General features: G+C 35.5%; 2 protein-coding genes across 2 annotated transcripts in view; both read right to left on the reverse strand.

Moving 5' to 3' along the window:
* Window positions 1-608: 608 nt before the first annotated feature.
* On the reverse strand, window positions 609-9,306 carry LOC306858235 (guanine nucleotide-binding protein G(o) subunit alpha-like; the record flags this gene model as incomplete). Its single annotated transcript, XM_079398666.1, has 9 exons — window positions 609-799; window positions 1,501-1,588; window positions 3,612-3,683; window positions 4,291-4,420; window positions 4,766-4,894; window positions 6,632-6,792; window positions 7,403-7,495; window positions 8,845-8,936; window positions 9,162-9,306. 9 exons carry the CDS (start codon window positions 9,304-9,306, stop codon window positions 609-611), a joined length of 1,101 nt encoding a protein of 366 aa, XP_079254792.1.
* Window positions 9,307-11,642: 2,336 nt separating this feature from the next.
* Window positions 11,643-26,448, reverse strand: part of LOC306845381 (ethanolamine-phosphate cytidylyltransferase-like) — a 31,657-nt gene continuing 16,851 nt past the window's right edge. Inside the window, exons 3-14 of the mRNA XM_079378150.1 lie at window positions 25,220-25,308; window positions 24,075-24,236; window positions 23,506-23,572; window positions 23,345-23,429; window positions 22,804-22,845; window positions 18,344-18,482; window positions 16,123-16,205; window positions 15,885-15,962; window positions 15,731-15,796; window positions 13,580-13,645; window positions 13,407-13,495; window positions 11,643-12,310 (exon numbers count right to left, since the gene is read on the reverse strand). Coding sequence (XP_079234276.1) covers window positions 12,196-12,310; window positions 13,407-13,495; window positions 13,580-13,645; window positions 15,731-15,796; window positions 15,885-15,962; window positions 16,123-16,205; window positions 18,344-18,482; window positions 22,804-22,845; window positions 23,345-23,429; window positions 23,506-23,572; window positions 24,075-24,236; window positions 25,220-25,308 — 1,081 coding nt within the window. The 3' untranslated portion in view covers window positions 11,643-12,195. The remainder of the gene's footprint in view (window positions 12,311-13,406; window positions 13,496-13,579; window positions 13,646-15,730; window positions 15,797-15,884; window positions 15,963-16,122; window positions 16,206-18,343; window positions 18,483-22,803; window positions 22,846-23,344; window positions 23,430-23,505; window positions 23,573-24,074; window positions 24,237-25,219; window positions 25,309-26,448) is intronic.

Below are 26,448 nucleotides of genomic sequence, written 5' to 3' on the forward strand. Positions count from 1 at the left end.
CTTAATATTGCAGTAATGTGGAATAAAATGTTTGAATGTCATTCATTAAATTCACATCAAAACTGTAATGTATTTTTTAGTTACTTTTATGTGGCTATTAATGTGGCAGTGGATTTTAGTGGAAGCATGAATTTATTCACATACAGGTGTCCACAGGAGTGGTCGCAGATATAATTTCTTACACCATCTATGAACATGTTCCATTAATGACGACACCTACAAAGTACCAGTATTTTGTTCGTTTTGATCACACAATTTTGTTTTCAAACCGATCAAGTTATTTCAAGTAAATGCCCCAGATATGATCTAATATAAGGACTTCAGTGTCATTCAGCAACTTGACCAGATCCACTTTTTACATAGACATGTTATAGTACAAAGCAAAACATCCAGCTAAATATAATTCAGCCCATTTATTTACAACAACACTTTAATGATCCCACAATTAAGTCAATTAACTAAGCAAGTAACAACTCAAAGATGCCCGTAATTAAAATATAAAAAATGTATTGCATTTATATGGATTTCATGATGTGTTAAAAATAAGCAATTTTGTTAAAAATGTACACACAGCAGACAAAAATAAAAACAGGAATATAACAAATAAATTAGAGAAGTGAGACTGTTTGAAGGTTATGTTTAACAATAGTGCTCATGGTGAGCTGGAAGGCGTCACGTACGCTGGAGGGGTCTGTGGCATTGGTGAAGTGAGAGTACACCATCTTGCCTGAGGTGGTAGCACATGCCAAAAACTGGTCAGTCACATATTGAGCAGCACAACTCACATCACGGTCAGACCCTGCATCCCAACACAAACACATTAATCAATTCCTTAATATCACTTACCAAATATCATTCCAAAAGTTAAAAAGACAATGATGTCCTTGTGCATTTTTTATACTATTACATACAGTATGCTGTATACACATGTATCATGCAGAGTTTGAAATAAGGAACAATTTACTTTACAATTTAATTTGCTAAACCCTGCCTTAAAAAAAAAAAAAAAAAAAAAAAAAAAACTCATTCCTACCTTAGCTATAAGCTAAGCTACTATACTCTAATACCAGTCTAAAACAGTCCTGTGTGTCTGGATATGTAAAAAAAAAAAAAAAACGGAACTGCACAGACATTATGCAACAATGCTTAAACATTGTTCCTAGGGCTCTTAAGGCCAATTCACACCACACAGACAAACGCCATCAAAACTCCAACAAACGGTGTGAATTGGCCTTTATAAGAGTGACGGGAGGTATCCAGAGAAGATGGATTATTAGTATCTGCAGCCTCTGCAAAGGGTCAACTAGACATGGAAGGGCAACAAATCAACAGAGAGAGAGAGAGAGAGAAGCAAACAACATCTATGGTCATTAATTGAATATTTTGTAACTTCAAAAAGCTTATTAATAAACCCTGTAAAGTAGAATTATGCTCCACAGAAATAAAAGGACTGTGTTTAAAAAAAAAAAAAAAAAAAGAAAAAAAAAAAAAGTGTAGTACCTTTGAAGTCCGGCTGATAAAGTCGCAGGTGTCTCCCAGAATACAGTATTTTCTCAGCAAACAGATCAATTTTGTTCATAAATAAAACCTGAAAATTGAATTCAAAGTTAAAGAAAATTAAAAACATCTGAAGCCATTCAGTCCTTTCAATTCATTCATCCCTATTGTTTGTCTATTGCAGAATAAAGTGTTTGTTATATTAATTAGTATACAGGTACATCAAAAAATTTGAATATCGTGAAAGTTAATTTTTTCTTGTAACTTTTCAAAAAGTGAAATATTTTAGATTCATTACAAGTAAAACACTTCAAAAGTTTTGTTTTAATTTTGATTAGAGCTTACAGCTCACAAAACTCAATCAGTATCTCAAAATATTAGAATATTTACATATTAGTTTCAATTAATGGCCATCCCTACAGTATAAATTCCGGGTATCTCTTGTTCTTTGAAACCACAATAATGGGGAAGACTGCTGACTTGGCAATGATCCAGAAGATGAACATTGATGCCCTCCACAAAGAGGGTAAGTCACAGAGGGTCAGTTGACTGGAATGAAGAAATTGGGTAGGAAAATGTGCACAAGCAATAGGGATGACCGCAAGCTTGAGAATATTGTCAAGCAAAGCGGATTCAAACACTTGGGAGAGCTTCACAAGGAGTGGACTGAAGCTGGAGTCAGTGTATCTAGAGTCACCACGCTCATACGTCTTCAGGAAAAGGGCTACCAAGCGACTTCTGAACCAGAAACAACGTCAGAAGCATCTAACCAGGGCTAAAGAGAAAAAGAACTGGACTGTTGCTCAGTGGTCCAAAGTGCTTTTTTCAGATGAAAGTTTTGCATCTCATTTGGAAATCAAGGTCCCAGAGTCTGGAGGAAGAGTGGAGAGTCACAGAATCCATGTTGCTTAAAGTCCAGTGAAGTTTCCACAGTCAGTGATGATTTGGGCTGCCATGTCATCTGCTGGTGTTGGTCCACTGTGTTTTCTGAAGTCCACAGTCAACACCGCAATCTACCAGGAAATTTTGGAGCACTTCATGCTTCCTCTTCTGCTGACAAGCTTTATGGAGATGCTGATTTCATTTTCCAGCAGAACTTGGCACCTGCCTACACTGCCAAAAGGTACAAAAAGCTGGTTCACTGAGCATGGTGTTACTGTGCTTGATTGGCCAGCAAACTCACCTGACCTGAACACCATAGAGAATCTATGGGGTATTGTCAAGAGGAAGATGAGAGACACCAGACCCAACAATGCAGATGACCTGAAGGCCGCTATCAAAGCAACCTGGGCTTCCATTACACTTGAGCAGTGCCACAGGCTGATTGCCTCCATGTCATGCCGCATTGATGCAGTAATTCCTGCAAAAGGAGGCCCAACCAAGTATTGAGTGCACAGAAATGAACACTTTTCAGAAGCTTGACATTTCCGTTTAAAACATCCTTTTTTATTGAGCCTATGTAATATTATAATTTTCTGAGACACTGAATTTTGGGTTTTCATTATCTGTGAGCCACAATCATCAATTTCAAGAAATAAAAGCTTGAAATATTTCACTATGTGTAAAGAATCTATATAATATATGGGTTTCACTTTCTGAAATTAGTGACAAAATATTGACCTTTTTCATGATATTCTAATTTTTTGAGATGTACCTGTATACTCTGAAAATTATTGTATGACCATTCTTAATAGGACCATTACCTAATGGACAAAGACTATCATATGGAAATGCATAACTGAAGTGGTACAGAATAATGGATGTAAAGAGAGGTCAGCACTTGTTGTAATGAAGCAGGTTAGGTGTACACACAATCTCAATGAGTACAGACAATTATGTGCGGTTATTAAACTGTGGGGTTTATGAAACTGATTCTTTCAATGGAAAGGAGCACATAAAAAGGAGCACAAATACAAATCAAGCATCGTACATATACATACAATACATCGTAATAGTATAAATAATCATCATCATCATATTTTTTGCAGACAACATCTTTTTTGTTTTTTTACCCCAGTTCAGATCAAAGATGACAATAACAATTAAATAGTGTGAAAGCCCTAATGTCAGATTACACCAATTTTACTGACAGACATGAAACAAACCCAGCTCACCAGAGAAGCTCCTCTGAAAAACACACTGTTACATGTGGACCTGAAGTACTCCAGGCTTTCATGGAGACGGTTCTGTGGTTTAAAAAATAAATAAATTAATAAAAAAAAAAAAAAAAAAAAAAAAAGTTACATTTTGTAATCCTTGGTATTGGAGTGTGACATGTTATACAAGGAATATCTATGGTAGGAGCTATTTTCAATCCACTTCATTTTTTCCTCTTTTTGCACTTTTTAAACTTTCCGATTAACCTTCGATGGTTGAAGGGCGAGTAGAATGTCACCTAGTTTTTGAAAATGTTCATTATTGTATTCATAGAGCGAAACTTTCGCAGATTGTTTAATGAAACGGTTTAACGAAATGTAACTCACATAGTTCATGCAAAACATCACAGGGCATAGACCAAATCCATACATACAATTATGCGGTTAGCAGATTCTTACTCTTTGCAAGAGCTCAAGATGTCTTCAGTGTCTAAGCTTGCATAGTGTACTTTACGATCTACATGCTTTTAATTTGTCAGATCTTAACTAAAGCCTGTTTTGACAGACACAAACTTTTCTGACAATAATATAAGATCCAACTAAATCATCTGGGTTTTGACCAAATAGGACAGCATTCTAGAGTTAGAAAGATCCTGCAATATGACAAGGTCTCTAAAATCAAATATGCTATACTCACCTTGGAATGATTTTCATCAAGGTTTTGATCATACCCACTAAGAGGCACCATAAACAGCACTGCCTGGACATTGTCAAAATAACTGTACCACTTCTTTCTTTCTGAACAATGACCACCCACATCATATAGCCTATAAACAAATGAGTATTTGTAAACAAATTATTCATAAGAAAAAAGAAAAAAAAAAACTGAATCTCATATGACCAAGTCAAAATTGGTTAAACTAATTTGAAGTAAGTTAAGTTTAAAAGTTAATGAAAATTTACAGTGTGCTGCCTTCCATTTAAATTTAATTCAGGTGTACATAAATATTTTTATCCTTTTTTAATCTTAACAAACCCTTGTCATTGTGATTTTACTGTATGGAAAGGTGAACATTCTGCTAAACATCTTTAGTCAGTCAGTAATGAAAATATGGACATAGAATCACAAACAACTTTTAGCTATGATAATATTACAGAAATCTATGCTTTACCTGTACAGTGAGTTGTTGACTCTGAACTGGGTTTCGATGACACCACGAGTCCTTACTCGCACTCTGAGGACATCCGTTTTAGTGGGGATGTAGTTTGGTGCGATGATGCGACTTATGTTCTCAAAAAAACTCCATTTGTGCAAATACAAAACAGAGGAAAAAAAAAAGAAAAAAAAAAAAAGTTTAATGCTCAATTTTACACACAAAAAACAACGTGCCCATTTTTTCCCTAAACAATAATTACAATGGTTACCTCGAAGATAAGATTATTAAATTAATAAACAGTATTAAACATAACAGTATTAAATATCCTGCAACTGTCATTCATAAACTATGCTTACTACCACCACATAAGTGACTCATGACATTATTTGCAATTTGGAAAATGATATCAAACAGGGGAATTAAAGAACAAGCCACTTAGTCAAACATGAAGATTACATTCAATATTTTAATAGTTCCAAATGGCAAGATGAAATTATTTACCAGCCATAAATCTTTCATTCAGGGATTTGAAATGAGAAACTTCTGATGTTAAAATTTCCCTTAGGTTAAACATTTTTAGAAGATGCAGAAGTCATGGCCGATGACCCTTTTATTACAGTAGATGGTTATTTTACACATGGCCAATGGAGACAGAGATTGCTGTTGCTGCATGCACCTCACCATAACCTTTCATTCAGTTTATGGTTGAATCAGGTTTGTTTTATTTTACCGTACCTTTGGTCGATGTTCCTCCATAAACGCACATTTTTTTATGCACAGTTTCTAAACAAACCATCACACTGTTAATGACTAGAAAGCTATGCTGCAGTTATTTGCATCAAAGAGTGATTTATTTATGTGATTGGCCAAGTTGAGAGACCACAGATGCAGTAAAATACTGCAAATTGTTGGAGCATCCAGCAAACACAAGGACTCTAAAAATAGCCATTAAAACCGATACATTTAGCAACAAGTAAATTTACAGCTATGCAAAGTGTGATCTCATTCATTGTAGTATTTCACTTCTCATCTATTTCAACATTTAAAATTCTCACGCAAGCATCATTTGTTACATAAGAATAATTGACAAACCCAAACATAATTGAAATCTCCTGCAATACAAGCAATTGTTCCTGAAATGAGCCAGCTAAGAGCTGTATTTGCATATGATGCAAATACTAACAAACAGGGGCATGGCTACAGGAACATGGAGAGTTTTCAATGACTGCACAATTATTTCCAGGGACAAACATTACATTACACACTTCAACAACTCCCCATGGGGAGAACTTTACTGCAATAAATGTAAAATTATTAATATGGCATATAAGGATGCAGGAAAACACTTCACGATTATTCAGTCCAGGACAGATGTTCCTGTCAAATAAAAGTTGACATTCTATACAGCTTAGCTAATAAACTAGCTAATTTATCATGTGTCAAAAACATCTTCATTGGGTGATTACTTGAGGCAACTTTAATATTTTAATTTAACTTGCGTGAGAAGTTATGTTCGCCTGACTCACAACATGCTGACTTTATATTGAGTGTGAACTCATGAACCCTAATTTGAACGTTGGCCAGAAGTATAATGTTTGTTTTGAAGCATCAACTTTGAGGAACTCAAACAGTAGCATTATATGGACTCACAGAGAGTCCCATTTTCTAACTCTCCATGTGTACCACATAAGAAAGTCATATATATTTAGGATGATAAGAGTGAGTAAATGATGAAAGAATTTTCATTTTCATGTGGAGTATACCTTTCATGAGGTGGAAAACAGTCATGTCAGTAAATTTCAGGGAAGCAAACCGTGACATTAAAAGGAAACTATAGCTTCATTATGCAATGACACAAATGGCAGAGAGGCGATTACTCACTATAGTGCAGAATCATTGAGCTGGAACTCGTGGCCTCTAGCCACTGCCGCCCTGATGCCCAGATCCCCCCACAGACTGCAGAATGAATGAGCCACAAATGGCAGCAGTTCCATATCCTCTCCTACACAACACTTGCATGACAAGATGGCACGTGCATGGGCCTGTAAGAAGATAGCAAGGAATCTGAACGACCTGTGGTTGAATCGGTCAAAACTTCCATCAAGGACATAGCCTGGTCATAAGGTTAAAAATAATTTTAAATTGGATCATGATTAAAACAGTTTATGCCCCAATAACACATTTATTTGTGACCCTGCTGTTCAATAACACTTTCACGACATTCAACTCACCCATATAATTTGTTTTGGGCACATTATAATGTGTATTAAAACTCTTGCTCAGTCTCAAAGGTCACGGCACATATGCCAATATACCTATATGCCAATTGCTGTTTGTTTTTATAATATTCTATATTATAACTACACAATATTTTCCCACAATATTATGCATAATATTAGAGGTTAGAAAGTTTTGTGTGTAGATATACAGTGTAGAGGTGAGATATAAAGGACACAATTTGGTGTCATGTGCATGTACAGAAATTTGTTTGTTTTTGTTACAGTTTTAATGCCACTGTAAACTTGAGAAACTGTAGTAGTTTTGAGACAGAAAACAGAAAGGTCTTTTCACAATGAATCCCAATTTGGGTCTAACGGAACTGCCAAGCACAACATAATGAACAGGTATGGATAGATCGTCTGCATAACTCACCTTGTTTTTTTTGTTTGACAAATTAATGCGCAGCATTCCCATACCATGCAGCACAAACTTCATATTTGTCAGCAGGTTATCCAACACAGCAGGCTGTACATTTAGAAGAAACCAAATAATTAAAGACTAACCATTTGGAAAATAGTAAAACATGCAGTGTGCTAATAGTGATGCACTAATGCTGTAGCACTGTAACTTACAGCATAGTCCAATACCGTTTATAATTCACATCGTACAAGCCATGGCACTTATTTTCCAATAAAGAAATGTGTCTTTAATCTAGACTTAAACTGACAGCGTGTGTTTGCCTCCCGAACAGTGTTAGGTAGATTGTTCCAGAGTTTGGGAGCTGCCTGACAGTATAAATTTCATGATACACCCCTCATATTTATTACTATGGAAATATTTAGATTTTTTTTTTCATTAATTTGAGGTGACACCGTCTAAATTTTCTCTCACCTGTTGCTGATTACAAGAATGTTTAAAAAATTGTTTGGTCCTGCTGTTCTTGTCTGATGAAGGCCTTGATAATGGCTCAAACATAATTTTAACCAATAAAATTGATCTCTTCAGTGCTGCACCTTTTCTAACTGACATAACTTTCTCTCACAGAAAGAAATGCCTGACAATGAAATACTGAACTATCTTCATATTGCATCTATAAGTACTGTATTGTACATAATACTTAAGTGCTAAAACTTGAATCTGCTGCTTCAAGACAACAAATGATGCGGTGTATGTTTTTACTTATATGCTTACAATACTTTGGAACAAAAGAACTTCAATGCAGTGTTGGGGGTAACAGATTACAAGTAACTCAAATGACCTAATCAGATTATTTATTCAACTAGAAATGCATAATTAAATTCACAACAAAATCTCAAAATACAAGTTACTTTGTCTCCCAATTTCTTGATTGAGACCTCTCTTGTTTCCATGTTGAGAGAAATAAGGCGCAGAGGCTTTGTGTGTGCCGAGTAAACATGGTTATTGTAGTTGTAGACTAAATGTGAACATGCATTTACTTATCCTAATTGCTCAAAAACAGATTCTGTATTCCTAGAAATGAATGAAATCAGGGAAATACAAACTCATTTAAACATCACATTTGTGTGACTTTTTTTAAATTATCGCTAAAATAAGTGTTATTTTTTTGTTAGCAAGTGCAGCCCAGGGGAGAAAAGTTAACGCAAAAGTAATTTTTTAATGTAATGTAAAAAATAACAATTACTTTTAAAGGGAGGAATGCAATACTAATGCATTTCTTTTAAAAGTAACGTTCCCCAACATTGCATGTAGTGTTGAGAACTAATGCAGTAACCCTGACAAAAAACCCATATTAACATACTATATGAATGCCAACTCTGTTCTGACACTGTATCAGTCAATGCAAATTGCTAATAGCCTAAATATCAACTAAATTAAATAAGTCAATGCTGCACCTTGAAGCTGATGAGTTCTTGTTTTGTAAAGCCATGGCTGTAGATGATCTTCATCTGTTTGATTAATGTGCTTTTGCCGCTCTCTGGAGTACCTATATGTTTGGAATAAAACATTGCAGTACAGCAATATTAAATAGGGGAAAGTTTCTACTGCAGAAATCAGACATGAAACTACAAATACAATGCTAGATTTCAATGGTGTTTTAAAAGGAATGCATATTACATTCAGGAATTTGATAAATAAACAGTTCTTTTCAGATTTATTTATTTTCCAAATGTTTATATGGCAAAACACGAACAGTGTAGAACTCAGTTACCCAGTATGAGGACTCTGTGCACGTGCGGCTCGCGCTCAGTTGGAGCATGCTGCTGATTTTTGCAGGATCTTTTCTCTTCATTTCGCAGATTCACGCATGTCTGCACAGCCACGAGACATGCCTCCACGAGATCAAACGACAACATTATATGAATTAACTACTACTCAAGTCAGTATTGTCTTTTTAAGTACAACTTTATATTTAACTTACCTGCAGGGATGTTAAAACGTCAAAACATCGAAACATTTCTAAAACTATTATATAGGCCTATTTAAAATCGTATTTTATAAAATCGTGCAATATTTGCGGTAGCCTTCGCGCAACACACCTGTTCAAAATGCGGTTCAGGGACGTGACGTCATAGGACATAATAGAGACTTTATAATGAAATATGCTCTCTAATTGATGACGCAAGACCTTACAATAAAACGATTAACAGAGTGCATTGTTTTAAAAAAATAATAAATAAATAAACAGTCCTAGAATTTGCTTCGTTTGTTAGGCTATATTTATCCAAATGGTCAAAATATAGACTTTAAATATTTATTCAGGCAGACGTGATCTCTTACATATTTAGATATTTATTTCTTTGTTTGCATTTTGTGTGTGGATTTATTCGTATAAATCTTATTAATTTAATCATATAAAACTAGACAAGGAGATTAGGAGATTAAAAAGCTGCAGTATCCTACCTTTCCAAATAATTCGCATTTTTATTTTTACAAACAAATAAAAAGTAAATAATACACCATGATGTGGTTATTGATGAGGATGATATATTGGAATAAATATGAAAATGTTTTGTATTTCACAGTATTATATTCGCAAGGGCAAAAAAAAAAAAAAAAATCATACAAGCATGCCGTTGAAGAACACAAATCTGTCTGATATAACAATACAGGAATAAATAACATGGGATCATTAATTATTATGATCCCATTTTATTTATTCCTGTATCGTTATCAGGAATAAAAAATAAAAAAAACCTTTTAATTTGATTTCCCAAAACCAGACAGCACCTTTAATTCAGTTAAAGAATTAAGTATCTTTCAAGTTGATTAATATATTCGCAAAAAGAGGGTTATACTTAAAAAAATAAAATAAATAAACAACCTTTTATATATTATATTTTTAATAGAATTAAAAAAAATAATACATGGAAAAAAACAAAAACAAAGTAAGTCAGTTCAATGTTGAATTAAAATATTATAATCCCTGAAACCATTATATTTAGACAGTAGTTAGTACCATGATTGAGGTTTCTTGTCACATTATATAGCAAAGCACATCAAAACAGTGTTATTTGGTTTCAGTCCATCATGGTTTCTATGAATTTTACACAGATTTCCACAGATAAGAAGACCTCTTGTGGCTATAATTGGTAGCTCATTCTGCACAAGTTCTGGTTATGGCATACACATACATAAGAAACAAACTCAAAACTATGCAGACTGTAAAGGAGTGTATGCCTTTCCTCATGTATAATGTGACCAGGCTTAACATGCTGATCTGAAATTGTAATTGATCTGAAAAAAAAAAACTCTGGATCAGCACTTTCACTCTAAGAGCTAGTATAATTTAATTTTAAATCCATTTAAAACAGAAACTTTAAACATCTTAGTTTAAAGGAATATTTCACCTCAAAATCAAATTTTGCATGTACTTTAAAGCCAATATTTCAATGCTTCCGTGAATTTTAGAAGATATTAGGCAGACAGTGTGAAGTGCTATTTTCCCCAAAACAAAAGTGAATAGTGAACATGACATTTTCATGTGTTGCACCTGTTAACTGGTTAACTGGCATGTCCACTTGTGAAATGACGAGTTTAAATTCATTTGTCCACAGTTTAATTTTGAGAACTGTGGCAGTAAAAATTATCAGTAAATAAGACTGACATTTCATGCTGTTTGCATGGGGATGTGTGGGGAAGTGGTGTGTGGCCAAGTATGGTGACCCATACTTGGAATTTGTGCTCTGCATTTAACCCATCCAAGTGTACACACAGTAGTGAACATACACCTGGAGCAGTTGGGGGTTCGGTGCCTTGCTCAAGGGTCTCACCTCAGTCGTGGTATTGAGAGTGGAAAGAGTGTTGGTTATTCACTCCCCCACCTACAATCCCTGCTGGACCCGAGACTCGAACCTACAACCTTCAGGTTACAACTTCAACTCTCTATCCATTAGGCCACGACTGCTCACACAAAACTCTTGTTTCAACAAACAGAAGAAGTTTGGGAAAATAAAGTACAAGACATCAACTTTCATGGTACTTTTGAGTGGAATGCCATGAGTGAATGAATTTTTTAGTGAACTATACCCTTGGACATTGAGGGAAATTTATCTAACAAAAACATCCTGAAATATACTATATCCTTTTGAATAATTATAATGGTTAAATTAAAAAACAATCATAAACAAAAGTTTTTTTAAACCATATTAAAATGCATGTTTGATTAACACCATATCTAAACTATTATTTTCATATATATTTTTAATAGAACAATTCACTTTGTTGTACCTTACAAAGAAAATACTTAATATGAGTATTAGCCATTAATAATGACAGATAAATATTAATTATTTATAATTAATACACTGTTTAGGACAGAAGACTGTAGTGCTCTTCTGATGGATTCAAATCTTCAGGAGTGTTGGTTTCCAAGCAAAGCTTAGAATAACTCTGGAGTTACATGTGTAGGTAAAGGTTACGTAGGTCATGTTGGTCATCAAAGTGGCAACATCCTGAACACAGCAAAGTGCTGCACAAGTTCCAGCCTCTCTTCTTAGTGAACAGATCTGATGGAAATGGCCCACTGCTGTCAGGAAATGATGAAGAGGACCTTCAGCTGAAGAGTGCGAGAGTGGTTCACAAAAGCAGATGCTCCCAAAACAACACATGCTAATTCTTCAATGAAAGGAGCTCTCAGCTGCTGGTGTTCTGACAGTATGTAAGTCCACAATGTGGACACATTAGAAAAGAGTCAACTACATGTACTGGGTTTTGTTAGTCTTTGATGATGTTTTTTTTCTTCCCTACAGCACAGCCTGCGCTCTCTCTTTAGCCTTCTCTTCTTCTCGTCGCTTCATGGCCTGGATTACCGCCATCTCTTTGGCCTCCTTTTTCTGGTTTCTCGCCTCAAACAGCAGCCTGGCAGGCACAGAAAGGAATAATGTCAGCATTGCATTGATCATTCCTGACAGTGATTGTCCAATACAATTTACGGTAAAAGAACTACTGAAGGAATTTTCTAGATTTAATGGTCACCTCAGTTGTGACCAGCCAAATATTACTTTATTGTTATTGAACATTTTTACTCACAGAATTAATCAAGCTTTGAAATATAATCATCATCATAATAATAAATATGGGAGCTACAAATATCTGCTTTTAAACCCTCCAGAATGTCTTGTCCCATTACTCTTGTCCCATTACTATTGGATTACTATTGTAAGTGCATTAAACATGTTTCCAGTTGATATATTGACACTTAGATATAAGTTGAAATTAAATTTAGTTGTAGCAGCACTTGACAGATCCTGTCAAAATAGCTTAACTTGTTTTGAAAACAAGTTATGATAAAACAGTGGTCATATTTTTAAATGCACATTTGAATGTGTATTTTTTTATTTTACAAATTTAATAAGTACGATACAACGGGTAAATGCACACCTTAAAATAACTTTAGCGACGTTTGTACTATTTTCTGTATATTTTGTATATTTTGTAGAAGGAAATACCATAATATGGCTTTACATTACTGACAATAAATAAATTATTTTATTAGATGATGTGATTAATATTTTTTTTACATATTGTTTCAAATTATAAATTTGGTTATTATCTCTAAATTGCACACCCACAAGCACACCATTTTGCATACTCTTCAGTTGTTTGAAAACTGTTTAATCACCTTGAACAATGATTAATAAAACCTTTGTCTCAAAGTAGACAAGTCGATCATTTATATATATATATATATAAAATTAGGCAGAAACGACTTTGCAATGCTTTGCGCTTTGGTGGCAAGTATCAGTAAAATGTCCATGTGCATAGTGAAATGTGGATGTTTATGTTCATGTGTTGTGACATCAAGAGGTTTACAGGAGAATGAAGTCAAAGGACCCTTTTACCCCAGTACGCATTTACCCCCATTATACCCTATACATTGATTAAGTCAATGCTGCAAATGACAGTAAACAAAGAATGTGGTCACCAGTTAACAGGTAAGAGCTTAATGCAACACCTGTTTTTGATGATCCTCTGCACAATGACATCAGTGGTGAGACTGTTTCCACTATCCACTGTTTGCAATATTCCCATTTTCCTGGGTACCTGTGCATAAAACACATGCACAGATTATGAAATAGAAGTGTATTATGTTGGAATTTTGAATAATTATTGTATCGTGATACTTACAGCATATGGGTCTGATCCATCTCTGTCTAGAAACACTTCAGTTTTTCCATGGCACACCAGGTCTACCTACACCATGGGGACAGAGTATTACTCTATGGCTATGTTTACACAGCATAATATGGTTTAGCTGATTCCAGTAATCAGTTCCCACACATATTTATTACCAAGAGGTAACTGCATTCTATAACCAAAGTCACTCCCTTAAATTTTTTATAGGATACTCAACTGCAGTTTTGACCTACATGACCTCTACACGTAACTCTACAATACGGATGTGTCCAAACCTTCAATACCTCATTATAACAGATTTTAAAAACCTTTAAAACCACTGTATGCAATAATGAGTGTGTGGAGTAAATTAGAGTAAACTTTATGAAATGAGCTGCTTGGCCAGTATGATCGCAAATCAAATAGTCACACTGTGTCTCTGAAAAACCAGAGCTTGTTAAGTGGAAAAAATATTATGGCAACAATTTAAGAATCTGTCTGATCTCAATCTCTAATCTCAAATTTTTTACAGAGTCCTCTTATTTGAGGTTGTGGATGAGTCTTCACACAACTCTACGCAAAGTTCCTCTGGAAAATAAATGTAAAAATGATTTTATTTACCGTAACATTTAGTTTTATTATTTTAATTAGAAGACACTGAAATTAATTTTATAATTGCAATAACAAATAATAATTTTATGGGTTATACAAGGCATATTTGTTAATACAGTTATACAGGTCCTTTTCAAAAAATTAGCATATTGTGATAAAGTTCATTATTTTCTGTAATGTACTGATAAACATTAGACTTTCATATATTTTAGATTTTAGAAATTTCTGAACGAATAGGCTGTTCCCAGAGTGCTGTATCAAGGCACCTCAGTGGGAAGTCTGTGGGAAGGAAAAAGTGTGGCAGAAAACGCAGCACAACGAGAAGAGGTGACCGGACCCTGAGGAAGATTGTGGAGAAGGACCGATTCCAGACCTTGGGGGACCTGCGGAAGCAGTGGACTGAGTCTGGAGTAGAAACATCCAGAGCCACCGTGTACAGGCGTGTGCAGGAAATGGGCTACAGGTGCCGCATTCCCCAGGTCAAGCCACTTTTGAACAGAGAAGCAGCACTGGACTGTTGCTCAGTGGTCCAAAGTCCTTTTTTCGGATGAAAGCAAATTTTGCATGTCATTCGGAAATCAAGGTGCCAGAGTCTGGAGGAAGACTGGGGAGAGGGAAATGCCAAAATGCCAGAAGTCCAGTGTCAAGTACCCACAGTCAGTGATGGTCTGGGGTGCCATGTCAGCTGCTGGTATTGGTCCACTGTGTTTTATCAAGGGCAGGGTCAATGCAGCTAGCTATCAGGAGATTTTGGAGCACTTCATGCTTCCATCTGCTGAAAAGCTTTATGGAGATGAAGATTTCATTTTTCAGCACGACCTGGCACCTGCTCACAGTGCCAAAACCACTGGTAAATGGTTTACTGACCATGGTGTTACTGTGCTCAATTGGCCTGCCAACTCTCCTGACCTGAACCCCATAGAGAATCTGTGGGACATTGTGAAGAGAAAGTTGAGAGACGCAAGACCCAACACTCTGGATGAGCTTAAGGCTGCTATCGAAGCATCCTGGGTCTCCATAACACCTCAGCAGTGCCACAGGCTGATTGCCTCCATGCCACGCCGCATTGAAGCAGTCATTTCTGCAAAAGGATTCCCGGCCAAGTATTGAGTGCATAACTGAACATAATTATTTGAAGGTTGACTTTTTTTGTATTAAAAACACTTTTCTTTTATTGGTCGGATGAAATATGCTAATTTTTTTGAGATAGGAATTTTGGGTTTTCATGAGCTGTATGCCAAAATCATCAATATTAAAACAATAAAAGGCTTGAACTACTTCAGTTGTGTTGTAATGAATCTAAAATATATGAAAGTCTAATGTTTATCAGTACATTACAGAAAATAATGAACTTTATCACAATATGCAAATTTTTTGAAAAGGATCTGTACAGTATAGTACAGTAAATACTGTTGTCAATCCTAAAAACTGTCTATGTGAACATGACTGCTGGCCCCATTTTTTTATGCAGATGGTCAAAATCAGTGTTCTATCAAAGAAAGTCTGACAAAAAGTCAAGAAAATAATTGAATACAGTGGAAAAGTTTTTACCTTGAAATGGTCCAATAAGTCTTTTGTGACAGCATATGGTGCTCCTATAACAACCTCAGAGACATACTGGGAGATTTGAAAACAAAATGAAGAAATTAATTAATATCAAACTATTAAATAGGCATTAACAGCAATGCCAAAGATCAATCCTCACTCGACAGGCCAGCACACTCAGAGTCCTCTCATGGATGTTCATGATTGGATAGTTTTTCCCCTTGTAACGATTCACCTCCTAGAGTGATGATAACAATAATAAAAAAACGAACAAACATGCAGTGCCTCCTTTTTCTCTCAAAGCTCTTATGTCCTTTGAAAGACAATCAGCATCATGCTTAACCAAGAAGATTAAAATTTTAAATATATTTATTAAGATTTTCCTGTATTCAGCTTACCTGATCAAAGTGCAAGCCCACGATAACATATGGCTTCTCTGAAAGCTGGGACACTGCATCCAGGAAATCCACATGGCCAATATCTGATTTGCATCAGGTTAAAGAGGACAACATTAATATTGTCTTACTCGTGTTCTCAGTAAAAGCAAAGAATAAAGGGGTCTCAACAATACAGTATGCACATTCACAAATCAAGTCAGAAAAACCACAGCACTGGTAAAACTACCCACAGTGACAAAAGAAATCTAGGGCCTAATTTGTATTTTCCACAGGGGGAATAGGTCAGCCATTTAAATATTCTTAAACAAATTGAACATTGTACACAAAACATCCAAAGAGAGTTTTAAAATGTGTACTGAACCTCTTGACAAACAAAACTTTTATTCATATTGTGAATGTATTATATACAACCTGAATTGATAAAATGTTGGGACGTTTTTTAAAGTTGAATAAAATAAAAACTAAAAGACTTTCAAATCACATGATCCAATATTTTTTTCAAAATAGAACATAGATAACATAACAAATGTCTAAACTGAGAAATTTTACAATGTTACGCACAAAATGAGCTCATTTCAAATTTGATGCCTGCTACAGGTCTCAAAATAGTTGGGACGGGGGCATGTTTACCACGGTGTAGCATCTCCTCTTCTTTTCAAAAGAGTTTGAAGATGTCTGGGCATGGAGGTTATGAGTTTCTGGAGTTTTGGTGTTGGAATAGGTTTCCAGCTGCTGAAGAGTTTGTGGTCATCTTTGACGTATTTTTCATTTTATGATGTGCCAAATGTTCTCTATAGGTGAAAGATCTTCAGCACCCGGACTCTTCTACTGCGAAGCCATGCTGTTGTAATAGCTGCAGTATGTGGTTTTGCATTGTCTTGCTGAAATACACAAGGCCTTACCTGAAATAGACGTCATCTGGAGGGGAGCATATGTTGCTCTTTATATACCTTTCAGCATTCATAGTGCCCATATATGCACCCTCATACCATCAGAGATGCTGGCTTTTGAACTGAACATGCAGGAAGGTTTCCCTCCTCTTTAGCCTGGAGGACACGGCGTCCGTGATTTCTAACAAGAATGTCAAATTTGGACTTGTCTGACCATAGAACATTTTGAAACAGTCCATTTTAAATGAGCCTTGGCCCACAGGAAACAACGGCGCTTCTGGACCATATTCACATATGCCTTCCTTTTTACATGACACAGTTTTAGTTGGCATCTGCAGATGGCATGGCAGATTGTGTTTACTGACAGTGGTTTATGGAAGTATTCCTGGGCCCATTTAGTAATGTAAATGAAAGAATCATGCTGAATCATGATGAGTGAGGCAGTGTCGTCTGAGGGCCCGGACTTCCACCTTGTCCATTATGCACAGAGATTTCTCCAGTTTCTCTGAATCTTTTGACGATGTTATGCACTGTAAATGATGAGATTTGCAAAGCCTTTGCAATTTGACATTTAGGAACATTGGAACATCCCAACATTTACGGAATTTGGGTTGTACAGAAAGCAAGAGTTCTGCACCCCTGTGAAAACTTTATTGATTAATTTAATTTTTAAAAATATCAATGAATGACAGCATAATTAATTTCTATTCTGTGCTAGCTGTTTGCTTTAATGCTGAAGAACAATAACCAGCATAGACTATTATGCTCACACACTGTGCATTTGAAAGGACATTATTTATTTTTTGTTCTTGTTGTTGTTTTTTATGCAGAGCATTTAACAAACTTCCCTTTGCCAAATAAAAATGACAATAGATAAGAGAATGAACAGGGTAACAATAACACTTGTTAATGGCCCAGTGAGGTTATTTATATACCTTAGTATATAAAAATGATTTCTATGCCTTTATATAATAGGGGGACATGTCCCGTCTCCAAGTTACTTTATTTTCAGTAGTGTAATAGCTGTAATAGCTCTTGATGATGTTTTGAGTAACCCATGCTCACCAACTGTATTTATATAAATATATACTCTATATATATTCTGTCTGTTCAATCACATGAAGTCATACAATTTGTGTAAGGAACAGACACACAGAATTTGTTATTTACTGACAATCTTCACCTCCAACTGATTTTTTTAAATCTCTTTATAAATGCATTCCGTTATATATTGTTTCAAACATTTAAATAATAGATTTTATTTTATTCTTTTGATTTTAACAGAAGAAATTTTGGGTGCTCTAATTACTGTCTTTAGCATGTAAGGATACGAAATAGATCGAAAGCTCCAGCCACATAGATAATGGTGTCTCCTGGCTGTGGTTCCTTTCCTGAGGCAAATTGGATGATTTTTTGGGACGTCTGCAAGAACTGTGACACTCCTGTCCAGGGACTGTGGCCTTTAGGGCCCTGTGGTGAGCAGTACAGAAATGATAACAAATATTACAACAATAAAAATTAAACATTAAACTAATCATTGTTAATAATACTTTTTTTTATATAGTAATACATTTATTATACTTAAATACAATATATGGAGCACGATGAGAGCACTTTGGTGAAGAACTCATTTTAATCCAGCAGCCCTTTGAAGAAGCCAACAAATGTTTTTTTCTGATGTCAAGAGCACACAGTAACAATAACTTTGTGGTCAGCACTCTTGACATACAGTGCATCTGCGTGCGTTAAGTCAAGTTTGAGTCCTTAGCAATGGGTGTTTTTGTCACGTCCAGTGAAGGTCTTGGGACATTAAAGAACTTTTCTCTCTCCATTTGGAGGCAATGACTAGGAATTATTTAGTCAATGTTAAACTCAGAAACAGAGGTGCCATTCATGGCTCAGTCTCTGATTATGGACTGTGATGACAATAAAGCTTTTTTATGTGCAAACTTGGCAGAGGCATGTGAAGGTAATGCTAGCAGTAAGAGGAACAAAAGAGCAAAGCAGGAAAACAAGTAAACAACCCTTGGAGGGGGAGGGGGATCTGAGAATGACTAATCAAATTTTTTTTTTTTTTGTATAATGGAATTCTGGGCTCCCTATTGACATTTGTAGTTGAAATTAACAAAAACAAACAAAAAAAAGCCAGATACCTGCAAAATCATTATGGCTGTCACGCCCCTGGACTGTTTTGTTGTGTTTTTGCTCCCCATGTGTCCGTAACCCAGTTTCTTCCCTGTCTGATTAGTTAATTCCCTGCACCTGCGTTTCCCAATTATCCTGTGTTTAAAAGCCCCAGTTTGTTCAGTTAGTGTTTAGCCCGATTCGGACGGTAATTGTTTCTCATATGAACGTCTGTAAAAATTAATTTACATATCACCTCTGTGATAAAACTCATGGATTCGGACGGCGATTTATTCTGTGATCCTGACAGAACCCGAGAACGCGTTGCTCACGTGACCAGTCACATGATTGTGTGAATACAAATGTATTCTTATTATTGTGTAAAATGTAGTTTAAAATACTTTAAATATTATGTAAAATATATTCTTATTATTCCAAGCATATTTTATAATGTATAATCCTATTTATTATTTGATTCTTTAAATCTCCTGTTTAAAAATAGGAAAATACTCGCTATAATTGTATATAACTTAGTTATACGCGATATATATACGTTTATAATACACATTTTAAAATTGTATTGCATAGCTGCTGCTGCCATAATAAAGACCCACTTCGAATGTGTACGTGCTTTTCTTCTCTTTCTGCTCTCACTCGCTGTGGGGGAGAAGTTATGAAGTATTGTTCTTTTAAATACTTTCCAGCATTTCAGAAATAAATATTTATTAGGGCCGGGACTCGATTAAAAAAATTAATCTAATTAATTAGAGGCTTTGTAATTAATTAATCGAAATTAATCGCATTTTAATCGCATATAAATATTTGACCTGAGAACAGTGAGAAGTAAGTTTTTTTTATATGGATTTTTAAATTTCCCATCCACAGGGCCAACCAAAGCGGTCTCATCAGCTTCTTTGTCCATGTTCACTGTGGTTTGTTTTTGGCTGTTTCTCAATATGTGTTCTTCAGCGATCTTGCGTCCTTGTGTTCTCGTTCTACGTCATCATTAACCGTCGAAGTTCAGTTCCAATTCTCAAGAACGCAAGTACAGAGGATGCATGAAAGTGCCCGGATATGTTCTTGAAACTGAGGATGCATGAGTGCAGACTTGAGAGAATCGAGCCGTTAGAAATCCCAGAAAACGCTGTGGGTGGCCGGTGTACGGAAGCCTGTAAGCTTTAAAGTCGCTCTCACAAATACTTAACGGCTCTTCAAGTTGAAAGTAAACATTTATCGTTTTGTTTTGGTTAATTTTAATAAAGTTATAAGACCCGGAGAAAGTCTGCATTTTTATTGGCATATTAAAATGAATTTTAACAGTAAAACATATAACGCTGTAAAATAAAACAATACAATTATATGAAAGTAATATCTATAATAGTATGAAATGTTTTAATAAGTTATGATATGACATTTTGTAATATTGATTGTTCATTGGCCGTTTCTTATGCTGAGACTATGCGGTCAGTTAAGCAGGAATGCAGTAAGTTACATCTCAATTCTCATAAGTGTGCGTTCTGTGTTCTCGCGTCCTTCCGAGTTCGTTCTTCCAAGGAAGCTTGCCAAGACTAGGGCTGGGTATCGTTCAAAAAATGTCGATATCGATACCGATACCTTGAGTTCGATACCGGTTCCTGAACGGTACTTTTTTCGATACCAGTTTTATAAAATCAGTTTTAATAAGATTACATTATCTGAAAAAACAATTTTTTTTAGCTTGTTGATATTTATACAGACTCAAAGCCTCATCTCCTGAGCCACTGCACAAAGGAACAAAATATATCCAACACAATAAATAAATAAATAATTTTAATAAAGTTCAAATTGTTTTCAGTTTACACATCTGTTAGGCTACGTTTTACATTAGTGTGTGTTCATTTTAAAACACATAGCTCAGACAGAATCATCATTTCTAGGTTGTTAAAGACTTCAAGAAATGTAAAACCTTCATCCACTTTCATAAGTGGGTGTTTTATTTTCTTTCACCATATGTTTTATTGTTATTAAATTGTGGTGTAGTATGTCTAATTATTTGAATGCATAAAAACAACTTAGTTTATTTAAATTTATTCTTAAAATAGCCTAATGAAATGTTTTATTTTTCCTCAGAAATTCTGTGTTCTGTATCTGGTTTTCAAATGAAGACATAAAACATTAATTTAATTTATCTTTAAATTATTGAAAATCAAAGTTTATTTATTTTGGCAAACAAAGGGAGGTTACTATTAAAATTAAAACATGGAATAACTGTTGTGTGATCATTACTAAAAAAAAAAAAGTTTTAATTTTAATAGTAGCAGTATGTACTGTCTGCTGAACAATATTAATACCGTTAATATTAAAACCGAACTTTTTTGACGGGTTGCCTGGAATACCTTTACAGTTCTGTGTGTATATGAGATGAGTTAGTTTTACTCGAATCAAACGGTAAAATGCTCATGAAGTGACTTTCAGAGCAGGTCTGGAGATGTTGTTCATGTCCTCATTTAGAGAGGCGGCAGACGCTGAAATGACCGCGAACGTCACGCGAGCTTCAGTCTGTGTATAATAAACAAACCGCGCGATTTAAAGAGCGGACTGCTCCGTGCGCTTTCGAAACGCTCTCGCGGAGGTCAAACACTGATCAATCTGCACGTCGCCGTTTCTAGTCAAACACAGCTAGTGATGCAGGCTTATTTGCTCACTGATGTGATGAGATTAACCCCTTAGGTATCGAAATTTGGTACCGAACGACAAGACGTTTTTCGATACTCGGTGGTATCGAGGCAATTCGGTCGGTGCCTAAAAAGTATCGACCTCGATACCCAGCCCTAGCCAAGACCGGTCTCCACGAACGCAAGTCCGTTCTGAAGCTAATTGGTGCTCCAGTATAATCGGTCCGCCGAAACTCATCCAGTGAGAAACGTTCCGCGGTGCAAAAATAAGTGCGATTAAAATGCGTTAAAAAAAATTAACGCGTTATTTTTGTGTAATTAATTAATCTAAATTAACGCGTTAAAGTCCCGGCCCTAATATTTATGCAAATTACACCGAAGTACAACAGTTACCGTACGGTGTTCGGGAGTGTTCAAAAAGAGGTTGAACGCTGAATTTTGAATCGATTTCTTCTCGTAATCTCAGAGATGTGGATTCGGACGGCAATTAAATTACCCCATGACCTTGGTGTTTGTCAAAAAACAGTAGGTAATTTGGCCGGGGATTTTTACTGGGGTGGTGAGAGAAAAACACAGACGTCTTGGATTCGGACGGCAATTAAATCACCAACTACCCCCTGTAAATGGTGAAAATCACTTACGTCCCCCCTGAGAAACAATTACAGTCCGAATCGGGCTTTTGTCGGGTCTACTTGTTCAGTTTGTGTGTTTCCTGCGATTCCCAGTGTTGAATGTACACTGTGTATGGACTTTATTAAAGATTGTTTTGTGTATTCCATGTCTCCTCGTTCATCCAGCGCAGATCGTGACAATGGCAGGCTTGCAATGCTGATTTGGTTCAGACAATACGGTTTTGTACACAAATTTATTCAATACTGTATTACTGGTGGAATGATTGATTTATAACCAAACTACCCAAGAAATCCTCTGTAGTGTACTTCAAAACATTTCACTCTTCAAAAAAAGATTAAGACAAAGGGAATAAAACTACCAAAAGGGAATAAAACACTCACTCTCCCAAAGTTGTCTGTGTGTTGTTGATAGTCTGAACTGCCCTGAAGAGGAAAGAAAGGAAAAAATTAATATCCAATTTGATAATGTGTAATTATAGACATATCAGAAACATATTCTACACAAGTAAGCAAAAGCAGATGTGAATGCTTGGCCGGTGTATTGCAAGCCTATGCAATACTTAATGTGCATTTTTGCATTTCTGTGTCGTGACAAACCTCAGTATTCAAGGTATTTTTTTTTTAATTTGAACAGAAAATTTTTAACAGTTTTTATGATCAGTTCCAATACAATATCAGTGAGAGTGTTACAGACATAAGGTGGAGGTGACAATGGTGTAAACATGGTACCAAAGTGACAAGCCAATAGCATAAATAAGTAGGGTGAATATGCTATATAACAAATAATGTTTCCATACAACTGGGGGTTACAACCCAGCAACATGTACTTGAATTATGAACTGAGGTCTGACATGTTTGAAATCAAGCTTGACTAGTGAGACCTGTCTGCATTTACAAATGTTGAGTATGTTTTGGGCCTCACCATGTTGCTGTGATGAGCTTTGGTCATAAGCAGCATGCGGCCGACCAGGTCTGTAGTGGACACACCTTGGGTTCTCTTGCACTCTCTGAAAAAGTTCCACTTTAAATGAGAACCGTACTAAACATTAGCAGCATGAACAGCAGAGGTGTGAATGGACTTACCTGTACCTGCCCGACTTCTTCACTTCTTCATATGTGTCTTTCCCATCCACAGTGAGAGTGATGTCATCTGAGGAGACACGACCACAGTTGATTCAGATCATAATAAAGCTGGCATAAGTGAACTACTGTGAAGTGATGTGTTGAATACTGTGCACAAAATACTGTGCATGCAGGACCAAGACGAAACAAGGTACTGAACAATTTACTGAAAACTATATTTCCAGAAGAGAGTAGTGATGCTCTGGAACCATTCAGCTTTGCTTTTTATATGTTACTTGAACAGATTGTTGACATTTTTATATTGACTTCAGTTAGTGCACAGGAGCACTGTCTCATCATGAAAATAGGTACAGCTTATAAAAGATAATAAAGTAATAAAGTAGGTACATAGAAGTACTTAAGTACTGACTTTGTAAGAGCTAAAAATGTATGTTCTTTTTAGTATGTATGTAATCCGGTCAATCCAGAAATCCAAAGCTTCATGGCCCTGGGGGTCTCATATTCTGTACTGACTTTAATATCAATGTTTTAGCACAGTTTAGACATGGTTATTATGTTTAGGCTCTGACCTCCATGAACACAGAAATCGCAACAATATTTGTCCAGTGTCTCAAGCGTAGTAACGTATGGAGCTCCTTCCACGATCTCATCCACCCACTTGATTGCTCGCACCATCTTATATCTCTCAGCTTGGGTGAACACTGGAGGACCTTTGTGCTTAGAGATCTCCTCTGCATGAAAAGAGAGACATTAGAATCAGTCAACTTCATTTCCATCAACTATTATTTGTTTTACTATGGCCAAACTATCCAAAAAGTGTTTCTGATTTTAACAGCTAGACAGCATGGTATCCTGGTTCAACATCTAAAAAAATAAATAAAACAGACATTTTTGATTCAGCACTTTTAAAGGTAACATGCAGTCTTCAGTCTAAAATTATGTCTACGATCTTCATCTACAGTACTGGTTTTCAACTTGCTGTTATCTTGTCCAGTCTGTGGATTGAGTGTTTAACTTTGTTTGTTCAGTGTTCTTTTCTTTTGCTCACATATTTCTCTTTTGCCCAGTTTGTGTTGCGGTTACCTGTTTCCCTCCAGAACCCACTAATTTTGGACTGCTCTCTTGTTGATGACCTTCTGATTGCATTGTTGGTACTGTTTGCCCCTCATTTGAATTCCTTGTTGGCGCTGTCTGCCCCTCGTTTGATCGTTCTCCCTGTCTGACCTTGATTCTCCAGTTTGTACCAGTGTGTGCCAGTGTGTACTGTACTATTAGATACTTTTGTGAGAGAGAATCCTTTGAGTCACCATCACAACCCATCTATATTCTAATATGAAAATTCTAAATCAATCAAAACCTATTTCAGTCATGCCTGCATTCCACATCTCGTGTCAGCTCTCATCTGTGCAAGCTAAACAAACATATCAGTCACTGATTGAAAAGCCTGTTGTCTGGGCAATCTATGCAACTCCCACATTCTTGGTACATAATCTTTCATCACAAAACCAAACGCAAATAATCATACGTAAAGTTTATTCCCACTATCCCAATTTGTTTATTCAATTTATCAATGTGTTACACTTGCGCTACACTACATTACACTCACACATTGCTGTTTGTTGATTATATGTAACACATACACTGTCATGAAACTAAAATCGATATAATCAACAAACAACAATGTCTGGCACCATTTATGTGTGTGTGTCCTTACCGTCAGTATGCACTCCCACAATGAGATAGTCCCCCATAGCCTTGGCTTGTCGAAGTTGGTTGGAATGACCATAATGGACCATGTCATAGCTAAGAAGGGAGTAAGGTAGATAAAGACAATTGTTAAAATGAAAAAAAATATCATAGCATTCAAAAGCAAATGAAAGCAAACAATCAAAGCAAGTTTTACTACAATTTATACTCAAGTTGCCAAGTTGAGAAGTTGGACAGGGCATGGCATATTAAACATTTTTGGCATAAATGCTGCAGCCTCCCCTCCTTTTTCTTGCTAAGGCTCATTTTAGCTAGTATTTTATGTATAACCAAAATACATAATTAAATATTTTCATAAGCAAAACCAAAATGTTACACCTTTTCTCTAATGCTTTTTTTTTTTTTTTTTACAATTTACCTTTTTATTATTTTCTTCACAAATAACATCTCATATTTCATTTCAGTAAGTCCATAACTTGGGTGGTTGTTTATAAATTTAGTCTCAGCATTTGAATAAATACCTGCTATATACAGTACAACATTGTAAAGCTAAAAACTGACTCTTTGTCTTTTGCTATATGCAAATTAATTTATTATTTAAAAATTATGCATTAATAAACAATACATAAATGAACAAATAGTAATATTATAATAACAAATACATACATTCACATTAACCTGACAGATAACACATTTTTACAATCACATTTCCCACCATAAGTCCACCATTGTAGGCTTACCATTACAAGGGCACAGTTTTGAACAGGTTTTTATGTACTCACTAAATATCAGAATTTTTTACCCAAAATATCTCACATACTGCGAGTTTAGCATATAAAAGCAATGCGATTGACATCACACATTCTAAATATCGCATGAATTATAAAACTAGCTCATAAAATTACACAGTACTGTTCTTTTTCACAGAAAGACCAGAATAGAGACCATTGTCCATTGTCTATGTAAATTCCATTACCATACTGCTTCCACATACTTCTTTTGTGCTTGTTTTTGTTTTTGAGTATTTTCAAATTTTTATCAGTGATGATTTTCATTGCTGAAATACATCATTTAAAAACATTAAAACGCTATAAATATGACACATTTCCCCAATTCTCACCATAATTTAATTTTAAAGTGAAATACAGTATGACCTGAACACGTTAGACAGGTTCTTTGAGATTAATCTATGAATAAACCAAACCTTTTATTTTTCACTAACATACAGCATAAAGA

Source organism: Barbus barbus (genome assembly GCF_936440315.1).
Source record: "Barbus barbus genome assembly, chromosome: 3".
Classification (NCBI taxonomy): domain Eukaryota; kingdom Metazoa; phylum Chordata; class Actinopteri; order Cypriniformes; family Cyprinidae; genus Barbus; species Barbus barbus.